Consider the following 16,374-nt stretch of genomic DNA (forward strand, 5'->3'; position numbering starts at 1 on the left):
AGAGGGCACTGTATCCATGGCAACGGCAGAGCAGCGGTAGGTAGCAGTTAAGGAGTGTGTTGGGGCCACAGTGGTGTTCCTCTCTTTCTCTGTCTCTCTCTCTCTCTCTCTCTCTCTCTCTCTCTCGCTCACACACACACAGACGAGCTCATAAGTCTTTCAGCTCCCACAGATGTACAGTATACAGCCTCTGGTAGACTGGAGGAAAAGCTGTGGAGGGAATATGAGCAGAAACTGGTAATGAGAAGCAGACTGGTTTGGCCAGTTGAGTCTCAGACACGTGGGGAGAACAGGCACCAAGCAGGAACAAGTTAATTCAACTGTAACAGCAGTGAACTGCCAGCGTCAAGTAGGAATGGGACAAGTTGTGGTAAATACTGATTCTAATCATGCAGACTACTCTCACCACATGAAGTACAGGACAAGAATGTGAAACACAATGATAGGGATTTAAAACTAGGAGAACACTAAAGCCCAAACACTCCAACTGTCTCTCTGTGTGAAGCCAAAACTAAACAGAGATCTTCCAACAAAACAATGCAAATGCAAAGTTGTCTCGTTGGGGCATTCAATTAGTTTAGAACAAATATGCAAAACTTTCTTCTAGGTATCTACGTGTTTTTTGTTCTACCTGAAACCCTGCTAGAGCCATTTAGCACATGCTTTTGTATGTAAATGTTTGGCCTGAGGAAGATTTTTAAGGCTATAGCCTGCTGCCAGTTAGCTTAGCTTAGCACAAAGACTGGAAACAGGGGGAAACCGCTAGCCTGGCTCCATCTGAAGATAATAAAATCCTCCTACCAGCGCCTCAAAAGTTCACTAATTAATCTGTTGTACTTAATTTGTTTAATCTGCACAAAAACCCAAGTGTAAAAATGACAAGTTACGAGTTTCCCCTGCTTCCAGACTGCTCAAAAAAAATCAATCTTCTCTTCTAACTCTCAGTAAGAAAGCATCCAAGGGTAATTTCCAAAATGTGAAACTATACCTTTAAGGTGTCTTTCATTTGTCTTTCTGAAAACATGATACTCTGTGCCTCTATCCCAGCGTCTATCAAAACGAGAAAGAGAAATGATTTGGAGCCTAACAGTGTGCAGACCTCCTTTGTGCCCTCCATATATATTTTCACCCATACATCCACACTCAGGAGACAGTTGGGGTTTAGTGTCTTGCTTGAGGACACTTCAACATGTGGACAGGAGGAGCCGGGGATCGAACTACAAACCGTTGGATTGTTGGCAAACCCAACTACTAAACTAACATTATTAATGTTTTTAAATAAATGTTATATGCTGTGGCACATAACTAAAAGGGTCTTGTTCTTCAGGAAAATCATGTTCTTCGACTGGAACCCAGCAAAGGACAAAATTGATCAGTGAGACTCGTAATTGCCGCCTGAGGGATTCCTGGATCGACACCAGCAAATATACAGCACAAACTGCGGTGGGTCTGTAACCTGGTTTATCTGTTGTTTAGAGACAAGGATACTTTCTTTTCTAATTTAGCATAACGCGTGGATGAGTTTACTGAAGAGCTCTGAATAAAGAATGTAGGACGATTTCTAAACTTTACAAATGGCGGACATATAAGTTTTACTCTTCACCCAGCAGTGGAAAATAAATGACATATGTAAAACAGAGAGACAGACACAGTGGTTTAGCACAATGGAAGACCACAGTGTGTGTGTGTGTGTGGCAGGGCTCACCTCTAATCCATTTCTGCATGTGGGACATAGGGAATTGATCCTAATGAGCAGCACATCCTCCACTTTTGTATTTGACCCAGTTTAATCCCCATCTCTGTGTTTCACAGTCTGTGTTCCTGTTCACTCATCATACCTTTCCTTTATGTATCACACCAAGTAATGAAAAGACACCCACCAGCTCCCTAGCTCTGATGGAACACAGGCTTTCCTCAATGAGTGATAGTATGTTTTTTTTTATAGTAGTATTCCCTTCTGCAAAGTTCATTTAGTATGTGGCTTACCCTAAAGTGTGTGTGTGTTATACTATTAGGTCTAAACAAGAAATAGAGTTTGACCAAAAAATATGAACTCAAGGTCTACTTACTTTTCCCAAAACTTTAACCGCATCTCAAAGTCTTCATCAGTTAATGCAGTTTGCTCAGTTGTCATCACTTGACTGAAGTATGGGACTTTGGTCACATGTTACTGTCTCTGTTTGGGATGGATGTGAATGGCCTCCTTGATCTTTCTCCAGCTGTCCACTGACTCCTGGAAAACAGAGAATGTCATGTTAATTTTCAGGGCAAAATGAGCACCAAGAATAGAAAAGTCAGCACCTTTCAAATTAAAAAGTTTGTTTACGTTGGTAGAATATTAAAGAGAGCCTGTGTAACTTTTGCTGAACAGCGCCCACTGGTGCCATGAGGGACAATTACAGGATAACGGTAGGTGCTAAAAAAAAGAGTCACAAACTCAACTTGTTTAATTCAACTCTTCTTTCTCAAGAGGGTGAATGTGTTATTTCTTCAAAAGTTACATAGTCTTGTTTGAACATGACCTAGGACTTTGGTAATTTTAAACACAAACAATTAGCATATAATTGTGTGATTTCATGTAGCCTACTAATATATACAATTTTAACGCAAGAGCCCCATCAAATTTACCCATCATATAATTTCAGTTACCCAATTTGAAACAAAAACTGTGCAAACGTGTTTGAAATTCCATGACTGTCATTGTGTAACCCAATTGTGTGAGCAAAAATGTAAAATGTTAACAAATTTCTTGTCCTTTAACTATGGCACAACATTCACCTAGGTCTGACGGGGAAACAACCTCCACACAAATGATGTTTTTCTCATGCAAAGAACAACACGAGAGTCCTCCGGTCCTGAAGAGCCCTCCTTACTTCTTTGTTTCCACGGTCATTGAAACTAAAAGCAATTAGACCAAAACTGTGGGAGCAGAAACACCAGACAGATAGAAAGAATTGTGAAGGCACCGCCAAATCTGTTCTAAAGAAGAATGATAACTTTCTCTGAACTTCCTTGTATAATTTACACAAGTTACTTACTAGAATGTGTACTATAACAAGGCATATACAGTGTATATATATATATATATATATACTGAATATAGCTGTGGATCGAACTAAAAAAACATTCAATTGTTGGCAAACCCAACTACTAAACTAAAATTATTAATTATTGTAAATACATTTCATGTGCCGTGGCACGTAACTAAAAGGGTCTTGTTCTATAGGAAATTCATGTTCTTCGAATGAAACCGAAATGATATATACACACATGTATATACATACATATATGTATACATAAATATATATTTGTATGTATATTATATATATACACATATTTATATTATATCTATTTATATATACATATATACATATATATGTGTATATATTTATATATATATATATATACATATATATATATAAATATATATATGTATATATATATATATATATATATATACACACAATATATATATATTTAAATATATATATATACACACAATATACACATATATATATATATATATATATATATATATATGTATGTATATATACACAATATATATATATATATTTTTATATATATTGTAAAATTCATCATGGGATTGTTATGGTTGTTTTGTAAGAACAACTGTATACAGTTTCTTACAAAACAACCATAACATTCCCATGATGAATTTTACAATAATTTCAAGCAAAATATTATATCTTACAAACAAAATTAAATGCTACACATAATCCACAGCTAAACTACCCTAAAGGGATGTTATAGAAATACTCTATTATAATTTTTATAATCGAGTTATTATTTGCCCATCACAAGAGTCCAAGATGACATTTTCAAATGTCCTGTTTTGTCCAGTCAACAGTCCAAAAAAAAAACAAAATACTCAATTTATAATCATATTAAGTAGAGAAAAGCAGCAAATCATCACATTTGAGAAGCTGGAACCAGCTAATATGTTTGATTGATCACATACTGTAGGCTAACTAGCCTATAGCCTATAAACCTACCTGCATGTATACGGGATGGCTTATATACTGTTGTTTCCGCCACTGTGTTGCTAAATTAATTAAAAAACTATGTTAACAAACTCTAGTGTTCATTTGCAGAGATTAAAACATCCAGCCACCACAAGGCAGTATACAACTTCTCGACGAGTTAAATAGAACTACAGAACAACGTGCCCACGTAACGTAACCCCTGACCCCCGTCAACACCACCGCGTCACTTTGCGTCATTTTGCCGGGAATGTGTGACCACGTGTCTCCTGCCGGCTTGCTTGTTTCCTCCAATGCGAGATTCATTACTTTTCATTCTGAAGCGAGTCTGGGCAGGGAGTGGACTGGCAAGATGGCGGCGCGGTGGGGAGCAGGCGAGGAGACTTTAACAGCCTGCAGTCTGGACTTCTTCACCATGGACACACTAGACGAGGTAACGACTACTATCTGCTCTTTATCTCCTATCATGTAGCCCCACTGTTAGGAGTCAGGAGTGTGTTTTTAGAGGCTTTGCAGAGCGTGTTGTGTTTGTGAGCTGCTACACTGCGCATGGAAAAGTGACACGTGGATGCCACCGTAGTACCACTCGTACAACTTATTCAAAAACGTGTTGTGATGGCAGCTAGATGACTCTTTGGTGGTATATGTTGTAATAATACAGAATGCTTCAGTGTAAATGTGCATGTGTTTTTATAGCTGTATGATATAATGCTAGCCTGGTGAGCTTGGTTTCCTCTCTTATAATACTAACAGTCCTTTAAACAACTTCAGTGACAGTCGTGTATTTTTATTGTTAGTTATCTTGGCATGTGCACCAGCTGTATGATCAGTATCAGTAATGTGCATTTAAGCTTCATCAATGTGCTAAAGTACTCTGTGTGCTGTTAACTGATCCATATACACGTGGTAACAAACACTACTAGATGCTATAGTCAGCAGATTTATCATCACTGCAGTGTGGATGTATACTATACTATACTTCTTTGTGTTTTTTGGGCTTGACAATGTGCTTTACGTTGATTCAGCCCTGGTGTAGTTTATAGGCTCCATGCCAGCACATTGCAGTGAATGTGTCATCAGCATGGTGATGATGATGCACTCAGTGATGAAGCTCTTTTTATATTTAGACAATCACTGCAATTAGTAGAGTTAAACACACACACACAAATATGTGTGATTTATCTTCACTGTTGAAACTACAGCAGCACACCACGTTTTCATTCATAGCCTGTGTGTGTGTACTGTATACCCACATGTGGTTTAGTCGTGGTGAATCACATGTTGGCTTCCGCACATGCGCAGTAGGCACAAGCAATTCAATCTCTACACAGTCTCCATAGAGTTTAAAAATAACTACCTGAATTTTTTTTTTTTTTACCTTTAGTGTAAAAAATGTGTATTTGAATGTTGCATATAATAATAATAATTATAATATGGGAGAGGAGCAGAGAGGAGGCCCTGCTCCTGTTGTTGTAGTGCAACACGTGGGCTGTGTGCTGTGGACGGGGTGAGGCTAGGATCAAATATGTCTGCGCGCTGTGTGTGTCCATGTGTAGACCAGACAGCAACACGTGGGTCAATGGGAGAGAGTGCTGAGATTTTTAGATCAAAGTGCATAATGTTATCAGTTACGTTTGCTCATACAGGAGGAACCTGTGTGCTGGACTTAGTGTTGTTGTGCATATGATTGAAATCTGAAGAGTTATTATACTCAATCACATGGTGTCCTGCACATTTCAACTGTATATTCAATTTCATATTTTAACTTTTTCATTCATTCATAACTGATGTTGTTCATTGAATTGTCTTCTTTAGACAGATTTTTTATTACGGTATTTCCTTTATAACTGATATTGATAATGTAAGTGTAAATTGGAGTCCTGCATGTTCAATTGATAGTTGCTCCAGTGTTCTTGTATATTTCATATTATAGGAAAATGCCTCTGGTATTTTGTTTTCCTCTTCTTCAAGCCGGAACAAAAAAAAATCTCTCTCCCTTCCGGTGTTTCCTTTTCAAATTAAGCTTGAGCTTCCTTCCACAATCAACCACCAAATGAATAGGCGGGGTTGACCTATTTATTCACGGTCCAACTTTTACACAGGCTAGACTTTTTTTTTTAAATAACATTTTCTGTTTAAATTAGTTGGTTGGTTTGAAAGGGGAAGTTGACTCTGCCTGAACAGATTTACATTGTGCAAAACTGGTTTTTCCCTTCTTTTTTTTGACATGGAGCTCCTTCAAGCCTAGTTGTAATGGAAATTAGGGATGCGCCGATACCAGATCGGATATCGGGCAGATACTTACTCAAATAGCTGGATGGGTATCGGGACAATGGGGCTGATCTACTCAACTCAGTTCTATGTTTATACACACAGAGAGCCATACAGCCTATTGCTATCGGCCGACACCAAAAGCCCAGGTTTCGGTATCGGGACAGAAAAGGTTGGGTCGGTGCATCCCTGATGGAAATACAGCCCAGTGGTCCATAAACGATGCTACGTGGATGTTTACCCGGCGGTCCCCTATTTACCCCCACATCTACAACCCTTTAAAAAACAAACAGACATTACAGTTTTTGATAAAATAGTATTGCTGCCATGTCATAACATGTCAAACTTCTAAATAGTGCATGATATAGAATTAAGTGACCAAAAGGTTCAGAATACTGACTGACAAGTGGTTTTATTTAGTTATTGTCTTTAGATTTGGGCGTGCTGAGTGTGTAAACATTTGTTTTCACTAAGAACTGTTTGTCTCCACTTTGTACTGTGGTATTTAAATGTTACTATCCACAATATGTACTTGTGCATGGTAGATAGATTGCAGATAGATTATTTTTTTTTTTTACCTGAATCATGTTTTCAGTTTTGTTGTATTTTTGCCGAAGAAATCTCAAGTGTATTTTTCCCTCTCTAGACTGATGTGCTGAACTCAGCAGAAACTCTGGAGGCCCTTCAAAGCTGCTTAGACCCCTCCATTCTTTCTATCTTTGAGGACACACCAACAATAGAGGCAAGACCCATTTCACATGGTCAAATCACAGTGACATAAGAGATATCTATGATGTGTAAGCATTGTACAGTTTGTTTATGCTCCCCGTTGACCTAATTCCCATGTGTTCTTATTTAGACTAAAGGTCTAGATGAGGAGAGTGAAGCCACGCTGCTAACTGCCCTGACTGAGATCCTTGACAATGTGGATGATGAGAACCTGTCCCCGTTTGACACACTGCCCGACTCTGACCTGTTGTCAGGTCAGAAGGGCAGGGAACACTCTCCGGTTAGTGACCAGCTGTCATAGATAACTCTCAAAGCGTCTCGCAGATTCTTGCTCTCAACATCCCCCAACTGGGCTTTGAGCATGGGGCAGGGAGAGTGAAAGTACAACTTGCTGACCTCTGTGGTTCTATACATATGTTGATTATTAATGTTAATGTCTAAATGTATGCTCTTGTTTTTTTATCACTCTCTAGCTCAGGAGATTGCTGTGTCTGTCCCGTTCCCCTCCAGAGAAAGACACATTTTGTAACACAAGAGCCTTATCAACTGGAAAGGTAGCTTTTCTCACTCATAAGCAAAATATATATATATATATATATATATATATATATATATATATATATATATATATATATATATATATATATATATATATATAAAAAAAACTTGTACAGCAGACACATTTCTGAATTATATATTTTTCTCCCTCTCTGTACTCAGAGCCTCCCAAGGATACTGGCAGACTCTCTCCAGAGAAGTGATGGGGAGGAGGAGGAAGATGGCTCCCTCACTCTGAGCCCAGAGAGTCATGATTCTTCTCCTAACAGCGACCTGCTGCACTGGGAAGGTCTGAGCCTCCCGCTTCCTATCACCTTTGAGCAGGAGGTTGAAGATGGCATTTCAGTCAGCCTGGGGGACCTGGTCAGGCATATGCACCCGTACTGTATGTCCTTTTCTATGGAGAATGACGAGGGGGAAGAGATGTTGCCCGAAGGAGGCATCTTACTTGAAGTCGTGGACCAGGGAGAAAATGGAGAACCCATCCTGGCCATCCCAGACATGGACCTCCCAGTCTCTCTTCCATTTGAAGAGCTGTCTTCAGAAAACAAGCTGAGAGTTTCAGATGAAGCAGAAGAAGTGGCGTCTAACTGCTCAGAACATATAGTCGTTGACGATGAAGATGAGGTTCCGTTGACCGTTGCAGCCCCTGTGATACCACACCTATGTTCAGATGTGAAAGATAAGATGATCGTTAGGAGACAAAAGGAAGAGATTAAAGAGAAAAGCCCCTCCCGGAGAAAAAAGAAAAAGAAATGCAAGGAACAATGCCAACCCGAACCTGTGGAGGGAAGGGTCCTTAGGAGTGGCACTTTAAGAAAGACGACCCAGGAGTCTCCCAAAAAGCCTGAAAAAAGGCCCGTTAAAGAAAAGAAAGACAAAGCCCCAAAGGTTCCTCTTGCCTCAACTCCAGTTTCTCATTCTGTAAAACCTAAGAAACTAAATCGATGCCAAACTGAAAAACAAATCACCACTACAACACTATTGCCTGAAGTGAATGTGCAAGATGCCACATCTGTGTCCAAACAGGAAACAGCGCCGTTAAATGCTCGCCCTGAGAAGAGTCAGCCTAGCTGTTCAGCCACAACGGTGAGCTCCCAACAGCCCGATGAAATCCCTAAACAGCCGGCCCCGGCCCCGGCCCCTGAGAAGCTGGAAGACTCATCAGCAGCTCCCTCTGCTGTCCTGCCCCTGGCGTCTTCAGAGAGCCCCGCAGCTGCTTCTAGTCCCGCAACACCCCAGATGCCACCACCTGTTAGTGAGGCCCTCCCTCCTGTGGCGGTCTTCGAGCCGAAGCCCAAATCGCTCAGTCTAGCGGAGTACCGGCGGCTCCGGCAGCAGAAAAAGCCAGCCCCGGTAGAGAAACAAGATGACAACAGCACCAAGTGGCCCAGCCTTCCAGAGCTTCCTACAGAGCTTCCCCCCATTCCCTGCCTGCCTCAGCCCAGCCCCAGAGATGTCCGACGCCCCAACCCCCAGGCACAAGAGGAGGAGGTCAGACCTGCCTGGCAGCCGAGGGGACCGTGTGCACCACCCACCCCCGAGGCGCTGTTGGCGCCACCGGCCTACATGGTTGCCGCATCCAGCAGGGTTACTCCTGTTCCTAAACCCCAGCAACCTCAGCAAACACCCAAACCCTCTTTACCCCCAAAGCACTCAGCTCCTGTCCCTAATTCAGTGAAGAATGTACCCACACATCAACACATCACCGCTCAACCTGGTGTGCCTCAGAGCTCTGGGTCTCCAGCTCCTTTAAAAGCTGCCGCTCAGCTTGTGTCGTCAGCAGATGGGAAATGTTCTCCCGCACTCTCAGGAGGAAAGAGTGGAGTCGATGAAAGGCCCCAGTCTCAGCCTGCATCTCCTAAGTCTGTGGAGCTCACTAAAACCTGTCCTCAAACCACTACAGATGCGATCAAACCCACCGCTGCCACTGTGTCTGCGCCCAGTGCCCCCCAGAAGATTGTTGTTTCCCAGAAGGTGCCTGAGGTCACTGCTTCGGTGTCCTTGAATAACCCCATCACATCTGATAGCAAGTCCTCCAAACCCACAGTTAATGGTACCCAGCTCCGTTCTCCTCCGGCTACCCATCCCTCAGACTCCCACAGTCTAAAGGCAAAACCTGTCGTACTTGAAACTAAAGCGAAACCCACTACAGCAGTGAAACCCCAGACGGCAAAGAGTGCCACTCAGCAGCTGATCGAGGCCTTCACCACTGAGATCGGTGAGCTGATTGCATATTTTTATTTCTCGCACCTTTTCCTTTTGTTTGAAGGCATGTTATGTTTTCTTGTGAACAAGTACACCTTGAAAAAACAGATCAAGTGACATACTAGCAGCTGGCATTTATCTAAAAACTCCTCTGCTGCTCTGCAACTCTAGCCAGTACTTAAGCTGCTCTAGTGATAGGCTGATGTGCAGGAAGGAACCCCATATCAGAAATTACTTAGGAAAGGCCGTTAGTGCAGTAAAATAATATTCATCGTCACCGCAAAAATCGAAAACACTTGCACCCCTCTATAACTTCAACACCACTCTCTATAATCATTCAACACCTGTCTGTCACCACTTTAATTGAGCCGGTACCCTGTTTATCGTCTGTTCTGTCTCGTCTGTTAATAAGTATATTTATATCATGTGTTTGTTTATAATTCAATACATAATGATATCTTTTTTGTTTTGTAGGTATTGAAGCTGCTGATCTGACCAGCTTGCTGGAGCAGTTTGAGGAAACCCAAGGTAAATCAAAAATGGCTGATTTTGACTGTATCCACTCTGTCTGAAAGAAGTGCTCTTTCCATTCCATGTTTGACTCACACTACATTACACACTCCAAAGTATACCTCATTTCTGGCTTAAGCGTTGTTGTACTGGCCAGTAGCTTAGTGTGTCACATAGTTTAGTACCAAGCTAAATGTAGTCAGAGTATCAGTTTCCTGGTTCCGTAATGGCGGGAAGAGGCATACAACATTGCAGCACTATATTTGGTTGACTTCAAGGAATAGAAAGCGCCTACTTAAAGAGTTTGCTGTGCATATGCTCAGAGGTGGGTCATCAGTGAAGTTGGATGCCCATTACTCTGAGTTCATAGTCCAACAAAAGTGACGTACGAAAGCTATCATCAGGCTGTTCGTGAACTTGAAGTTTATCTGATCCTCCCAGAGAAGTGTGTTTTAACGTTCAAAGATTGTGGGGAGCATCTGACGGTTCAAAATGGCAGTTTCCCCTTTAAGAGACGGGTGCCACGGGGGGCAGAGAAGCTGCTTTGTGCTCTTGTCTGCTCAGCTGCTGGAATTCTGCCCTGTCCGCAAATCCATTTAACTCTCGCCCTGCTGGCTTTGTTTGGGCGGATGTACAATCCCCAGTCTTAACAAGTGGCTGGACTATGTATTTGCCATTACTCATGTCAGTGGGCTTGTTATTATTGAACCATCACAGTGTGTGTGTGTGTGTGTGTGTGTGTGTGTGTGTGTGTGTGTGTGTGTGTGTGTGTGTGTGTGTGTATACACACACTATGGCTAATGTAGCGGCAGACCATTTGATGAATTCCCATGGAAAGTACGCTGTGTACTAGTATTATGAAGGCAAAACACATATACCGCTTTTACACCTGACATGCCGCAGGTTGTACAGTTCATCCAACGTCGGTCAAGCAGAATTTGTATCTACACAATTTAACGCTATTCCTTGTTCCTTCTCTCTTCAGCCAAAGTGGAGACATGTGTGCCGGAGGTCTCTGGTAGAGCAGCAGCTGTAGGAAACTCGAGGTGAGTTACCCTACAGCCTTCAAGCTGCTCTGTGTGGGTGACGGAGTCACGGTTTCTCTCAGTGAAACCTATTTGCTGTGTGTGGAGATGACACACACACATTTTGCCAAGACCTACCGCAAAACCCGCTTGTGTCCGGCCACTGTGTGATGGCCTTTCTCAGGACTAAATTTATGCAACCTGGCTTTAGTGTGGGCTTTTTCGTCTAGACGTGGCTGCACTCTAATCAAGAGGTGGCAGCTAGACTATTTACCAGTGATATACTAACATGACTCTGTGCTCCTTTTACAGTGTTGAGTTGGCTCCAGAGAAAACAGTTGTGGAGCGTGTGAGAGCTAACGACCTCTCAAGTACTGCAGGTAATTCAGCATTTTTGAGTTAAGTTAAATCATTGAAATAACAAAGGAAAGGTGACTTAGATTTGTATCTTTTATAAATGTGTACAAGTGTTTCCATTTTAGCCTGTCCTTGTATGACTTCTGTGCTTCCAGCAATAAAACAGCACAGTCATTAGATACGGTTATCTGTAATACTACATCACGATCAGAGATTTACTACCTTGCAACACAGTTGACCAACTGCTGTTGAATGCCGGGTATAATTGTGGTGCACCTTCTTTCCTTCTGCTTCAGCTTTGACTCCTCCGGCTACTCCTCCCCACCAGATGTGGAAACCCCTGGCCCCCGTGGCCCTGCTGGGGAAGAGCAAGGCTGCTGAGGCCTCCAAGTTGAGCCCCTACAAGGTGATCCAGATAGAAGCCCGGCCTATGCCCTCAGCCAGGTCCCGCAGCAAACCCACTCCTGCTGCCGCCACCGTGGACCCCGAGGTGGCATGCATGGACCACGACTATTGCCTCCCTAACAAAGGCACGTCCGCTGAAGAGGCAGGCAAGCGTTGGAATGTCAAACAGCCATCTTTTATCACCATCAAACCCATCAGGCAACCCGCTACAACCACTACACAAACACCCCCAGCTGTTCTGGCACCGTCTTCCCAGTCTACCACGAACCCTGCGGTTATAACCAAAGCACAAGAGTTTCCCCTGACAGAGCCGCTGGATCACAGGACTGGTATGGTGGAGAGGAGCTCTGTCCTGGAGACTCCTGATGCTTCGCCTGATCGGCAGGAGACTGATGCCACTGATAAAGAAGGAAGCCCCAGGAGAGAGCATTGTGGGAGGTCCTACCGTCGACATGCTGCTTCTCGTACACCCAGCCCCAGATCCAGTCCCAAAGAGAGGACTGGAGGCCGGTCGAGAAAAAGAAGATCCCATCGTTCTCCCAGCCCCACGTCCAGCAGTTCAGAGTCAGACTCCCATTCCTCTAGATCTCGGTCTAGATCACACTCTCCAGCTAAGAAAAGGTGAGGCCCACAGTCAGGATATCTTTGGTTCATGCAGCATCTTGATAACCATTTCTGGGTGTTATGATTTCCCTCGTTCATCACTGGCATTCCTTCCGGTTTCCTCTCTAGGTATCGCCTCCGTCACTCTGAGAGTAGTTCCAGCTCCTCATCCCGTTCCTCCTCTCGGTCCTCTCCCTCTGTGTCCCGCTCCCCTCCCAGGAGGAGGAGGTACTCGTATTCCTCTTCTCGTTCGGGCTCTTGGAGTCGCTCCCGGTCGCGGTCTCAATCCCCACAGAGACGGGCAGGTTGGAGCAGAAGCAGCAGATTGTACAGGTGCAGTTTATGAATCACGCTCATTTTGGTGGTCATTGCATGGATTTTTTTTTTTAGCTGTTTCACTTTTGTTTAACAAATACTTTGACTAAAGGCTTCATCTTGTCTTCCTCAGTCCCTCGTGTGTGTACAGCTATGGTACCAGTGCAAAGCCAAATGTGGAGGAGGTGAGGAGACGCAAGGAGAAAGCCATTGTAAGTTAATTTTTTAGTACACCGGTCTATAAGCAAAGTGGTTAAAACATTGTAACTATGAATCATCTGATGGACTACTTTGTTCTTTTAGGAGGAGCGCCGGGTTGTTTACGTTGGGCGTATTCGGGAAACGATGACCCAGAAAGAACTCAGAGAGCGTTTCTCTTTATATGGCGAGATTGAAGAATGCACCCTGCACTTTAGAGACCAAGGGTAAGTACATTAACGGCTTTTATAATAAGGGATTACTTTACCGTTTGACATTTTAATAAGGCTATAATATCCGCAAACTGCACTGTCTTTGAACCTGGTTGGTCTCGTCCGTGACCTCTTAGGCCAAGCTACAAGTGCTAAATCAAATTCAGGCTTGCTCATAACTGGAGCCTCCTGGCAGCACCACCATGTTGCTCTTTTAAATGCAAGTCACAGCTCAGAACTATGTACAAGACTTGTGATGACCTTCACTAGACCTCTGACAAACTGAAAATGAATACAGGCTGATGGTTTGGTTCTCTGTCACAGGGACAACTACGGGTTTGTGACTTATTACGACACCAAGCACGCTTTCACGGCCATCGAGAATGGAAGCAAGCTGCGCAAGCCCGACGAGATGCCATTCGATCTCTGTTTTGGTGGAAGGAGACAGTTCTGCAAGACCAATTATGCTGATCTGGGTACGCATAAATCAGACACAAAGTTCCTGTAGCCCAGAGTGCTGATAATAGTCCAAATAGTATTGATGTGGTTTGCAGAAGACTGGACATATTGGCTGCAGTTCATCCTGATACAGTGTGCTCACCACAAGCTCAATGCAGCTGAGAGCCATTGTTCTTTGAACTACAGCCAAAAACTATTTAAGAGGGTGGGGGGGGGATAATCGCACTGCAGGAAGGAGGCAAAATTTAGCTTTTTTTTATTATAATGTCCTTTTAATGTGCTTTTTGCATGTTTTTAAAAGGACTAAAGACATTTTTTTAATCAATAAATGTACACATTAACATATAGAATGTGGAACACTTAAAAGGGATAGTTTGCATTATTTGAAGTGGGGTTGTATGAGATACTTATCAATAGTCAGTGTATTACCTACAGTAGACGGCGGTCGGCACACCCCTAGTTTGGAAGTAATATACTGGTGTGGACGAGGGCAGCAGTAAAATGCATTTTAGCCACCTAAAAGAGAAAAACTGAATCAATGTCAGTTATATTTAGAATATTGTCAGCGCTTTATCTTGCTGTCAGACAGCCCTTTCTGACGGGGAACTGGAAGTGAAACTTATCCTATAGATAATCTTTTTCTAAAATTCATGCTACAGCTGTGGTGTCGTCACATCAGTGTTGCTGAACAAGTACAGTATGTTCTGCTGTCCTTGTCCCTTTTTTATTGAATGCAATGCTGACTTTGTCTGTCCTCCTTTTCAGATTCGAGTAGAGAGTACGATCCATTGCCCGCGAAAGGCAAGTTTCATGCACTAGACTTCGACACTTTATTGAAGCAGGCCCAGCAGAATCAGAAGAGGTAACAGGAGGCCCGCAGCAGGAATCAGCCGACACTTACCTCAGAGCCAACGGTTGGCTCCTCACCTGCAACACTGTCTTTACATTTTAGTTGTTGCATTAGTTTTTATTTTGTTTGTTTTATTTTGTTTCTGCAAGCTAACACCTTCTATTGAAGTGAAGATTTGTAATGAAAGTAGTAAAAGAAAAAAAATGAAATAAGAGAAATTAAATAATTTTTTTAAAAGTTTATTTAAATGTATAATCAAATTTGAATTGTATGGAGAGAATCATTTTTAAAAAGGGGAAAGGTAAGTGGGATGGAGCTCCCTAATTCCCGGGAGAGGTTGTGATACATTAAATGTACTACAAACGAAAATAAAAAAAGAACCTGAAATGCATTGTTTGTCTTTCATTCCAACTCATGTGTCTGCATTGATTTTTGTCATTAAGTTGCATCTTTAGATGCTTAAAGGGAAGATATTTGTCAGAGAGGTTACTCAACAGGCCATTGATGAAAAGCTTCCACTCATCTGTCTTGGGCAATTTTGTCCAGGCGTGGCCACATCAGTCCATTCTTCTTCTCAGAGAGGTAATAGGCCTTTTTCTCATAAGACATTTTGACATGTCCCCAGAAATGTATAGGCTTGAATAAATACAATTAACACATTTTACTGCTTTGGTTTCAGGGACACTTTTCATTGCAAATTTAACTGCAAAAAAAAGCTCAAGTGACGCTAATTCTATTAACGATTGCTCTGTTCCCAGTGAGCCAGCATGGAAAATACACGCACCCTGGAATAACTCACCTGACTGGAATGTACTTGTAATTAATTTTATCATTGAATTGTATTAATTACACCTGTGCTTTTAACAAGTTATGACATGCCAATATATCTGAGAAGGGCCTAATTGGCTCACTGTCACTTGTCTAGGCTTACTGGGACACTCCCAATAGAACAAAGACATCTATAATGTCAGTTAGTAACTTCCTATTATGACAAATCAAAATATCTGCTGTGAAAAAAGCACACAGGATAAAGGGCCTCTCATAGAACTGGCTTTCATTAACCAATGCACATATTTTTAATAGTTGTGTATCACAGCTGTTACCCTGCACAATATTCAGTTTTAACAGTTTTCTTCATCTCCTTGTATTTTTATATCTGGTATATTTTTTTGTACTTTGCACTACTAACTTTTTTACTGCCTTTTTACTAACATGTTTTGCACTATGGAACTGTGATGCTGGAAACTTGAATTTCCCTCGGGATCAATACAGTTACTATCTATCCATCTATCCATCTATCTATCATTGTGCTTCCTTTGGGGGAGTTCCTTGCTGTATTAGAAGTTCTGGGTAATTATGCCAAAATATAATGTGATATATATATCCTGGTGATGTAGAACAAAGCCTGTGTGTTTTGCTGACAGGAGGATACACAGACAGGCTCAGGTCATAATAACACATGAGCAGCACCTCCCCTTTGAATGTGGTGTCCTGAGCTCAGCTGCACTCCTAATAAGGACTGGAATCTCAAGATATTAGAAAGCAGTGGAGATATTCAACACAATGACTGAACAGAGCTAGCTAATTGAACTATTGCTGCAAGTTCAGGAGTCCTGTAACAGCTATTAACCCGGATCCTTGATAAACCAGCCAGGTTATTACTGCTTTTATAA

The 16,374-nt window shown here is 42.2% G+C and overlaps 1 protein-coding gene and 1 non-coding gene across 2 annotated transcripts; both read left to right on the forward strand.

Moving 5' to 3' along the window:
- Nucleotides 1-4,255: 4,255 nt before the first annotated feature.
- pprc1 (PPARG related coactivator 1) lies at nt 4,256-15,092 on the forward strand. The gene is made up of 14 exons (XM_037782528.1): nt 4,256-4,434; nt 6,919-7,014; nt 7,132-7,281; nt 7,475-7,555; nt 7,722-9,780; nt 10,242-10,295; nt 11,263-11,323; nt 11,615-11,682; nt 11,956-12,685; nt 12,797-13,000; nt 13,116-13,194; nt 13,286-13,407; nt 13,717-13,868; nt 14,617-15,092. Exons 1-14 carry the CDS (start codon nt 4,354-4,356, stop codon nt 14,715-14,717), a joined length of 4,038 nt encoding a protein of 1,345 aa, XP_037638456.1. The 5' UTR covers nt 4,256-4,353; the 3' UTR covers nt 14,718-15,092.
- Nucleotides 13,485-13,625, forward strand: LOC119496262. The gene has a single exon (XR_005208678.1). It is a non-coding gene; the product is annotated as a small nucleolar RNA SNORA50 (small nucleolar RNA).
- Nucleotides 15,093-16,374: the final 1,282 nt, after the last annotated feature.

This window comes from Sebastes umbrosus, chromosome 10, assembly GCF_015220745.1.
Source record: "Sebastes umbrosus isolate fSebUmb1 chromosome 10, fSebUmb1.pri, whole genome shotgun sequence".
Classification (NCBI taxonomy): Eukaryota; Metazoa; Chordata; class Actinopteri; order Perciformes; family Sebastidae; genus Sebastes; species Sebastes umbrosus.

What these genes read in the sequence shown, in the direction of transcription:
- pprc1 (XM_037782528.1), top strand. Translation starts at nt 4,354, where the DNA reads ATGGCGGCGCGGTGGGGAGCAGGCGAGGAGACTTTAACAGCCTGCAGT. An exon ending in AGAAGCAGCAGATTGTACAG is followed by an intron (nt 13,001 to 13,115) that starts GTGCAGTTTATG and finishes TGTCTTCCTCAG; the next exon opens with TCCCTCGTGTGTGTACAGCT. An exon ending in GACGCAAGGAGAAAGCCATT is followed by an intron (nt 13,195 to 13,285) that starts GTAAGTTAATTT and finishes TTGTTCTTTTAG; the next exon opens with GAGGAGCGCCGGGTTGTTTA.